General features: G+C 41.8%; 1 protein-coding gene across 1 annotated transcript; it reads left to right on the top strand.

Moving 5' to 3' along the window:
- Nucleotides 1–464: 464 nt before the first annotated feature.
- LOC119736978 (NXPE family member 3-like) lies at nucleotides 465–3,465 on the top strand. The gene is made up of 3 exons (XM_038211025.1): nucleotides 465–1,153; nucleotides 1,605–1,669; nucleotides 2,015–3,465. The coding sequence occupies exons 1-3, from the start codon at nucleotides 516–518 to the stop codon at nucleotides 3,130–3,132; spliced, it is 1,821 nt and encodes a 606-aa protein (XP_038066953.1). The 5' UTR covers nucleotides 465–515; the 3' UTR covers nucleotides 3,133–3,465.
- The last annotated feature ends 6,853 nt before the right edge of the window (nucleotides 3,466–10,318 follow it).

Below are 10,318 nucleotides of genomic sequence, written 5' to 3'. Positions count from 1 at the left end.
TGTGGACGTGTTTTGTTCGGAAGTCCACACTGCGTATGTAAGACAAGCTCATCCACGAGATGCACACAAATGACACACCATTGAAAAATAGTTTTAGTTTGGTCCTCAAGTACTCCACTGCTCACACTGCATTGATGTCTATAAGATGCTTGACTGCATTCTTATTAGACTTGTCACCAGTCCATCCATTATCGCGACATTTCGCCAGAAGTTTTCGGTCAAAAACGATACTTAATAATACAAGCATTTTTTTTTTCGTTAGGTAGAAAATGGGAAATTCGTAATGTTTTAGTGGCAAATCGTATTTTCATAATTTAACAAACAATTCGTAATAATTACGAAAAATTAGTAACAGTTGGCAGCTACAGTATGTATCTATAACGTACGTATATTCAAAACACACACAAAAAAAGTGTTTTGTAAATTTTTGTTTGTAAATTTCATGTATCCAGGTCCGATCGCCTCTCCGAACCAGGGCACATCCTCCCCCATTAGGGGTGGAGCCACGCCCTACGATGACCCCACCCAATTTGACAAACCCGACCGTTACTGCCAACTCGTTTTTCTACATCAAGGATCCCAAGCCTTCATACAACACATGCGACCTGCTGGAGCTCTACATTGAAGTCCGCGATGGACAGAACCTGACGAAAAAGATGGGTGGTGATCTGCTGTGGCCCATTATTCGGACGGATAGACTTCATGCGAGCGCACCGTACGATGAGCTGATTGACCACGGGAACGGAAGCTACAACGCCCGGTTGACGCTCTCATGGGCCGGGGTGGTTGCGCCCCGTGTACCGTTCATTCACAGCGCCGAGTACGTGGCAGCCTTACGGGGAGTCATTCAACGACAGCCCGTACGCTTCGGCTATGTTTCTCGGTTCATTGCCAACGGTAAATCGGAGTACACACCGTGTCACATGGACAAAGAGATGCCGTTCATTGCCACTAAACCCGAGGCGAATTTTTCCTACCTGTCACCAACCGAAGTCTGTGACTATTCCGATGTCAAAGCAGGGACCAATTGGTACTGCCTGAAGCCCAAGACCCTGCCCTGCTCAGCGATTTCTCTACACAGGGGTGACTGGAAGGCGTCAAATGAATTCTTTGACCACATCATGACTGGAGAGGAAAAGACAGCATGGAAAGTGTATGTTTAAAATGTATACTTTGAAATCGCCTCCATAATTCAATATGAAACGAGTCAGTTAGTGCCAGTTTATTGGATCTAGTCAGGCCCATACACAGGGTGTCAAGTGGGGAGTTGCGTTTGCTCACATTTTAACGCCAATTCCCTGCAGTATATTTTAAGGGGGCAAAAAAATGTTGACCAAATTACGAAAATGATACTTTAAAAATGTTGACCCTTTTCTAATTTTGGGGCCCCTGGTACAGGCCTGCTAGTTCTGCGCGTGAAATTCAAATGTATAGCCGAGCAGTGCGACTTTTAACTTAACATGATTTCGAATTTCATATCCAAGTGAAGTTTACTTAAAAAAAAAATTACCATGTACAATGTAGTAACTAATGACCTCCTCACACTGCACTTTCAGTTCGATCCTAGATGACATGAGGATGTACAAAATTCTTTTTCTTCGCAGAGGAATAAAAGACTTTGCATTTCTGTCAAACACTGGACCTGTGAAGACGGTTTTGGTGGTTCAAGGTATGTTTGCCTGATTTTTTTCACTTTAAAATGTCTTTAAAATGTGCGAAACCCCGCGGTGTGCGGTTGTGTTTTGTTTGTTTTTCATTCCCAAATTGGGATCTTTTCCTTTTATTGTGTGTCACCACCTTCTACTCAATCAAATGAAGAAGAAAAAATCTCTTTCACTGAATCAAGGCGATCGGAAGAATTTTCTCATGGTGAGTTAAGCCCATAACACAAGTCCGCTCATGATTAGATAAACGACACCTGCTCGAAATTGTCAATGGCTGACGCGCTTGGTTGCAAGTGAAAGGTTATTGAGGATATATCGAATACTACTCTCATTATTTTCTTTCTATTCAGCTCCAGAAAACGCCGCCAACGGGTGTCTGAGTTTACCTAAATGCAAACCGGGACTTCCCCCGAAACCACCATCACTAGCAGCTGGCTATTACTACAAAGACTCGTGGAAGTCAAACGTATGCCGCGAGAGATCGTTCGAGCTGCCGGAGATGTTGAAGTGTCTACGGAACAAAAGGCTTTATTTTTACGGCGACTCCACGCTGAGGCAATGGCTGGAGTTTCTGGCACGCAGTCTGGGACCGACCATGAAGCTACAACGGGCGGGGAAGTCAGCGAAGATCATCGGCCCGCTGTACGCCATCGACAAGGTGCACAACGTCACGCTCACGTTCCGACATCACGATTTTCCCATCCGTAACAACTGGCTCAACTTTCACGACGTAAAGTTCACGGTGAACGAGCTAGACGCGCTACCAGGCGGGCCCAACACGGTTGTCTTGTTTACGTTCTGGGCGCACTTCACCACAAATAGCGTGAATTACTTTGCGAACAGGATGGGGCACATCCAAGCGGCTGTTAGGAGACTACAACAGCGAGGCCCCAGCCCCAGTCAAGTCTTCTTCAAGTCAGCAAATACTAGAGCTGATGGGTCCAAGGGGCTTGCCTTGGCCGATTTCTTTGTACTTGAAATAGATCAGATTATGCGAACAATATTTAGTGAAATGCCAAATGTGACTATCATAGACGCTTGGGGAATGACATTGAGTCATAGGACAGGATACAGACTGCACCCTGTTGCTCTTGTTCTACGAGAAGAAATAAAGATGTTCCTCAACTTTCTATGCAAACAACCCAGCCAGCCAGCCAGCAACGGTCAGCCATCACCCCAACCCGCCAGCCAGCCGACCATCGGCCAGACAGCCAGGGCCGGCCAACCAGTCAGCCGGCCAATAATTCAACCAGTCAGCCAGCCAACAACCCAGCCAGCCAGACTGGCGGACAGCCAGCAAAACAGCCAACTTAACAGCCAAACAGCCGACCAGCCAACTAGCCAGCAACCCAGCCAGCCAGCTAGCCGGCCACCCAGCCATCCAGCTAGCCGGCCGACCGGGGAGCCAGCCAGTCAGCCGGCCATCACCCCCAACCAGCCAGCCAGCCGACCGCCGGCAATCCAATAGCTTTATTCAAAGGACGCCGTAGTCAGAAGCCATAAACCCGTATGTACAATGCAGCCAGGGATCGCCCCAAAGTCACGATACAGACCTGGGAAATACCAAACAGGGATCGCTCAGAGAGGATCCACCTGGTCAGTTTCCCTTTGTGGTTCATTTGAGAATTCTTTCAATTTGTGCAAAAATCTGTTGAGTACATGTATATAGGTTCCGATCGAACGTTCGTATGTCAGCCTGGAGTAGTGGCGTAAATCCGTGCCGGCGAGTGGCGGGGCCGGGTGGGGGAATGGAGGAAATCCTAAAATTGCCCGGTCGTGGAAATTTGAAGGGGCAAAAAGGTGCGGGGGGGGGGGGGCGGCTGACACCATATGACACTGGGGGATTTGTTTATAGGATACAAATGTAAACTGGCTGGGTTACACTACATCAAGACGGTGCATTTAAAGCATTTTAGCTGTTCGTTCTTCGTTTTTCAGTACTATTTAATACATTATGGCTGGTGATGGAAAGTTAGAAACTAACCTTAAAATCGGCATGTTTGATTTCTCACCACAAAAATCCGAGGGGGATGATCCAGTGCCCCCAGACCAAAAAGTGGGGGGATATATCCCCCTCACCCCGAGATTTACGCCCTTGGCCTGGAGCTTGTCAGGAAGGCCTTGGAATGTGTTCTTCATGCAGGTTCATATGCAAGCTGCATGCTGATCTTAGTGCAAGATATTAATTGATCAATGCCAGTACTAAAGGCGTACGGTGTATAGGTGTATTCCATGTCTGGAATACCGTACTTGCATCAGTATCACTGAAAACAAATGTAGGTTTTCCAAAGTTTTATTCAAAGTTGCACAATTACAAACAAAAACTCTACCCTTTGTTTCTCCTGGGAAACGTTTTTTTTTCTTCTTCAAATTGCAGTGAAGATGCGTAGGATTTTGCATATAAGCTTGCAAAGTTTTGCATAAATTATTGCATGACTACTCTACATGTATTTGAAGAATACTGGGAGTTGTAGTTGTGACAATGATCAATGTTATTTGAGGCTTTGTTTGAATACTAAGTAGGGTTTAGGATAGTTTTAATTAGGCAACGCACAAAATGTTTTAACACTAGTATGATGGGTACAACACAATTTCATTCGACCCAATCTGATATGATTATTTTAAATTTGTCTACAAAAAAAACTAGTCTTGCATGCAGAGTGGGACTGCTTTTTCTTGCATATGCAGCATACTACCCCGTTGACCATGGAAATTAATACAGGAGGTCTATGAATTGTAAGAACACTCTGACACTGATTTTAGTTACTTTCATCAAGAATGTTTCAACGGATACTTCTTTAATTAAGATTTGAAACTTTGCATGGCGGTAATATAAAGTAGTGAAGATTTGCGGAAATACCGCAGGTATGCCTACTTCTTTGTTCATAACGTGTTTTGTTTTTATACTTTCCCTTTACATAACCAAGTCTATTAAAATAAAGTATTGCTTCGCACTTGTGCAAAGTTGTTCTACCTCTCAGACTGAACTACCTGCATGCATGTCAACAATTCATAACACCTGCTTGCCGCTTTGTTCCCTTAGGGCAGAGACACAGCCCTGAAAAGAGTAAAAGGCAATATTGTTTGTCAAATGTTTAGTTATGCTATTCACCTGTTCAGTCTAGAATATCCGTCTATTAGTTTCTAACATTTCATTTGTATGGTGTTGGTTTTTAATTGTTTTGTGCTATGTCGATCTCAGAGTTTCTTGTGCAATGTAGTGTGGTCCTCTTAATTTTAAATGTATTATATTAATTTATTTTATTTTTTTAAGTAATAGTGATGTAGTGTGTATTGTATTATAAACATTGCGGTTTTAGCGGTTGTATTTACTATGTTATTTTTGTTGTAGAAATGACAGTGGAAGCTGAATATCTATGGTTTTTAGCGTGGATAACCCTTTCCTTACCGCGGTACCGAAGAAACAGAACAACTGAGGCAGCCTCGACTCCATGGGCGCGTGCGCGTTCCTTACACTAACCCCCGGCCGTGATGATGACGTGAATGACGCTGATTGGCTATTCACAGCGTAGTGCGCGCGCATTTCGAAGATTGCACGCCGGGCGCGCCCATAATGCGCTCGCGTGCTTTGCACGTTACGTAACGTACGAAAAAAATTGTTATTCAAAAGTCGCGATGCCTGTACGATATGGATTATGGTAGCCTCGTTTTTTGCTAAAAAAACCCTGTTTCTTCGGTTGTAAAGGGACGAAAGGGGTACGTACATTTAATACAAATCTTTGCTATATAACGCAACGTCCAAACGTTTTGTTTGAAAGGATTGATTCTTCAAAATCACAACTTTTAACATTTTAAAGATGGCGTCGGCACGTAAAACGGATAAACTGCAGCCTAATTATAATGTGCCATATTTTGACCACTGATCTCTTTATAAAGACTGGATAGCGGATATGCATACAACATTCACACAGTAGACTTTACATATTGACCAATTCGCCCCCGGTCTCACGAAGATGGCCGCGTATAGTACGAACGTTCTACGCGTAAATTCGTGCGCGTTGTATCAACAGTTGACGCGCATTTTGGTCACGTACACATATTATGATGTTCTCAAAGGGACACATTTCCGTAGTGATTATTATTTCAAAACGCCGAAAAAGTTATATTTGCGGCATGTTAGTAACCACGACGTTAAAAAAATTATAGTTAACCTTGGTCAGTGATGGTGGTCAAAATATAAGTCAAGTGAACCGCGACGTTACAAAAGAAATCATGCTGTCTATAAAAACGACAACTTGTCCTTTGTAGATCACCAGCCGGTCTCACCAATATGGCGTCAAATTCGTACATTATGCGGCTCTTTATTAGCTATCCAGTCTTTATATAGAGATCAGTGATTTTGACACATTTAAATTACACAATTCCAGGGGTTAAGATCGCGCAAGGCATGATGGGAAACAACATGGCGCAGCACGATCTGTTGTTGTTGCCATTGACATCAGGGACAGATTTTGGAAGACACGCCAATACAGTCGTTTACGTGGGACAAAAACACAAGCATGGCACTAACGTAGTGTGGAAAAAAGTATTTATCGTTGAACAAAAACACAAGCATGGCGCTAACGTAGTGTGGAAAAAATTTATCTTCGAACAAAAACACAAGCATGGAGGTAACGAAATGTGGAAAAAGTATTTATCGTCGAACAAAAACACAAGCATATGTGGCCGGGCCAAGATTTAGCTGTGAATTTTTGTCCGATAGCGATGTATAGTTAATGTCCAATAAGGGTTTTTTTTAATGGATAAATTCAATCTGTGTTCAGGAAAATTTGAGTTCACAGTTCAGGTAAGGTCTGGACAAGGTTAAAAATTAAGCTTTACTGCTCTGTGGCAACTTAACTCAGAAGGTTAAAATGTAAGATTTATATAGCTTGAACTCGGAGGGTGAGGACAATTTCGGCTTGTGGTTCTGTGACAACTTTGAACACTGCGACGTGTCCACTGGTCGAATCGGGTGCAGTGTATCTTTGCAGTATATCACTCTTAGTCTCAAGTACTGTAGCCAATCTCTAGTTCAGGGTTGACAGATGTTTTAAATTAACTTTATTAGTACTTAACTGTATTAGTTGTGTGTAGAACAAAACTTACTATCCGTATATTTTACATTATTATGTTTTACTGTATTGTCACACATTTTATTGATATATGCTTAATTAGAATATTCTTGCTTTCTTTTCTTTTATTAGGTTGTTTAAGCTTGAGTGTTTTTGATTTATGACTTTCTTTGAACACTAGCTGTTGTTGGTTTTTAGTTTTGGTTTTTTGGGTTACTTTGTCCTGGGATGTTTTTGACATTGCTACTTGTATTTGGTTGTTGTTTTCAACTGTAAAGGTTCTGGATTTTTCAGATCTAGGTCATAGTGGTCTGGCTTTCAAAATTGGTGTTCATCAAATTTAACATTTTACCTTGAACTATAGAGTTTTGATTATTAGATTATATTTCCAAATTCCACCTGTTTTCATGAATGTCTTCATTATCACAATTTAATATTTTGATTCCTTTTGTTTCCTACATTTTTGTTTTGCAGAAATTGCCTCTTTACATATTCTTTCATGAAATAAATTTGCAGAAATTGCCTCTTTACATATTCTTTCATGAAATAAATTTTTCTTTGTTTTTTTTTGTTGTAGTGGAAATCTAAACACTGCCTTGGTTGTCTCTATTCTTAGGATTATCTCGCGACTCCTCCCTAAAAGATTCCTGTTTTACTTTTTCTTGTTGATCCGAAAGAGAAGCGAGTCCCCACGGTTCAGATTTTTCTAGGTATTTTTGTATTTTTGATCTTGTGCCATTTTTCCGGGTTACACATGACACTGACGTAGTGTGGAATAAGTATTTATCGTCGAACAAAAACACAAGCATGGCTGAAGTTCTGCATGTAGCGCTTTTCAGATAGGATGTGAAAGCCCACTAAGTTTTGTTTTAGTGAAAGAATAATTCAAATCGCTCGTGTACTTTCCGGTTATGGAATTTCGAACACAAACACCGTTTTTTAACCTTGTCCAAGGATCAAAATAAAGATAGGTGATATTTCAGCGAAACGAAAACTATTCACATAAAAAAAAACACATCAGAACACTCTCATAACCATGACAACTGGCACTTATTATAACATTTATTTTATAAACCTGCTACTTCCACTGTTAAAATAACCTGTTTTGTAATGTAGAGTTTATAGTCTTGCACTGCCTTCTACTTGGCTACCCCGGAGACTTGTGGGATTTTTCTATCATTTTCAGGATACGCCTGCATGGTTTTATTTTTACTGAAATATCACGTATACCTAATGATCCGTGGACAAGGTTAAAAAACGGTGTTTGTGTACACAATTCCATAACTGGAAAAGTACATGAGCGGTTTAAATGATTCTTTCACTAAAAGAAAGTTCATTAATGGGGATTTTATATCCTACATGCATAACTTCTTTTAAAAAAACACACCAGGGGGCACCCTTGGAAGGAGAAACATGCAAAAGAAAGCAACGGTGAAGCGCCGGGCAGCTATAGCACAGGGCTTGATCGCAGTTGATGAAAGGCCCCGTGATATTATTGGTTGCGTGCAGGAAGTCTTAAAAGATACTTGAAAAACGTGAAATATGTTTGCCCAATTTAATGAAAATGAATGCCCGATCAACCCCTAATTACTGCTGGTGGCAGTGGCGTATCCGGCTTCTGATGTCCGGGGGGGGGGGGGGGGGGGGTTCAACCGCACTCGCACATCCGCGCCGAAATGCACGTGTTTTTATTGCTCTCCGGACACTTGGCCTCTGTAAAATCAAAAAGCAGGGGGGGGGGGGGGGGGGGGGCCGTTACCCATCTTCCAAATGGGGGCGCTCTTCAAAACTGACCATTATGCATACTGGAAAATATATGCTGATTTTCACGGCGCACCGTGGCTTTGGAGGTTTTTTTTTTTCATGTCAGAACTCTCTAACAATTTATGGAAATAGTTACTGAAAAAATATTTTTTTACAAAAATCCGAAATGGGGGCAAGGTGCCCCCTCTCTGGATACGTCACTGGTTCAGACGAAATTGAACGAACAATGACGATACATGTACTTTTAATTTGAGTGAAGCGAAAAGACGATAGAATGCTCGGATAGTGAAATTGAATGCTTCTTTTTGATTGTCGAATGACTATCTGCGTGATCTTTCAATTGCAATCTAAATTAGCCAGGCAATAAATGGAATGAAACCTTGGTGAAACGCAAAAAAAACCGTAATACATTCTGCAATACGAATATCAGCTTGAACCGAATATCAAGTTGAAAATGTTTTTCAAGTCATTATACACAAGTGACGAAACCCAGCAGACAACATCGACGGTGACGGAGAAACACAACCGCTGATATGAACATCCCTCAAATACAGTCCAGTTGTAAACACCATTTACCATGGATGAATAGTGAAAGCAGAGGCTTGATGAGGAAACGAAATAGATTATTCAAGCGTGCAAAGTAAGTAATAGTATCACGCGCTGGGAAAAAATACCGTTCCATGAGACGAGAGGTGAAAACAGGCTGCACAAATGCCGCGCTGAGTACGTAGCGTGCACTACACTGCTTATGTCCAGCAAAATCCTAAAAAGTTTTGGAATGAAGTTAAAGCTTGTAAGAATGTGACTACAAGGGCTGAGTGTCTCAAAAGAAATGGTGATATTATTACAGATGAGAAAGAGAAAGCCGAGATACCAAATAACCAGCAGTTCAATTCCGTCTTTTGAACAGAAGTCCCTATTAGAATTCATACAACGAAGAGATGGCATTCCTGTTATGAGCGATATCAATTGTAGTGTCTATGAAGTCTGTAAACTGCTGAAAAACATCGATGTGAACAAATCACAGGGGCCCGATGGCATTGCTCCTAAAATTCTGAAAGGAGGCGCTGAGCCACTCGCCCAATCTCTCTGCACCGACTGCACGTTATTTAATCTGTCCTTATCCACATGCAGGCGAAGTTCCCGAAGACCAGCGTATAAAGCGAATGTCTGTCCAGTGTTTAAAAAGGGTAAAAAAAGAAAGATGCCCTTTCTAACTACAGACCTATTTCCCTTACATCAGTCACAAGCAAATTACTGGAAAGAGTCGTCTCCAATCACCTCACCAAGCATTTGAATGACAATAACCGCCTTAATGATAATCAACATGGCTTTAGAAAGAAACGCTCCTGTACGACTCAACTACTTGACGCAATCCATGATTGGAGTAGCACCTTGGAATCTGGCTCCAGCGTTCACATTGCTTTTTTGGATTTTTCCAAGGCCTTCGATACCGTTTCACACATTCTCCTTCGCGAGAAACTAAAAAGTTTGTGTCTTGGTGATCGTAACCTGAATTGGATTATGAATTTTCTTGAAGCTAGAACGCAGAGAGTCATTCTTAATGGTGAATTTAGTGTCGTCAAATCAGGTGTTCCCTAAGGGACAATCCTTGGTCATATTCCTTTTTAATTTGCTTGAGCGCGTTCAACGTTATGCCAGAACAGTTAGGATGGACGTCACTAGAAAACAGACGAAAGTACTTGAGACTTGTAATGGCCTATAAAATAATGAACAACCTTATTGATGCAGACAGCCTTTGTAAATTCAGTCCTCCAAACAGAATTTCCCGAAATGATCATGCTTTGAAAGTCC

Source organism: Patiria miniata, unplaced genomic scaffold (genome assembly GCF_015706575.1).
Source record: "Patiria miniata isolate m_02_andy unplaced genomic scaffold, ASM1570657v1 HiC_scaffold_3, whole genome shotgun sequence".
Taxonomy (NCBI): domain Eukaryota; kingdom Metazoa; phylum Echinodermata; class Asteroidea; order Valvatida; family Asterinidae; genus Patiria; species Patiria miniata.
This window is presented reverse-complemented; position numbering and strand designations above follow the sequence as displayed.

Bases quoted from the DNA above. Each gene is read 5' to 3' on its own strand.
- LOC119736978 (XM_038211025.1), top strand. From the start codon at position 516: ATGACCCCACCCAATTTGACAAACCCGACCGTTACTGCCAACTCGTTT. The intron at 1,154-1,604 runs GTATGTTTAAAA...TTTTCTTCGCAG, and splicing joins GAAAAGACAGCATGGAAAGT to AGGAATAAAAGACTTTGCAT. The intron at 1,670-2,014 runs GTATGTTTGCCT...CTTTCTATTCAG, and splicing joins GACGGTTTTGGTGGTTCAAG to CTCCAGAAAACGCCGCCAAC.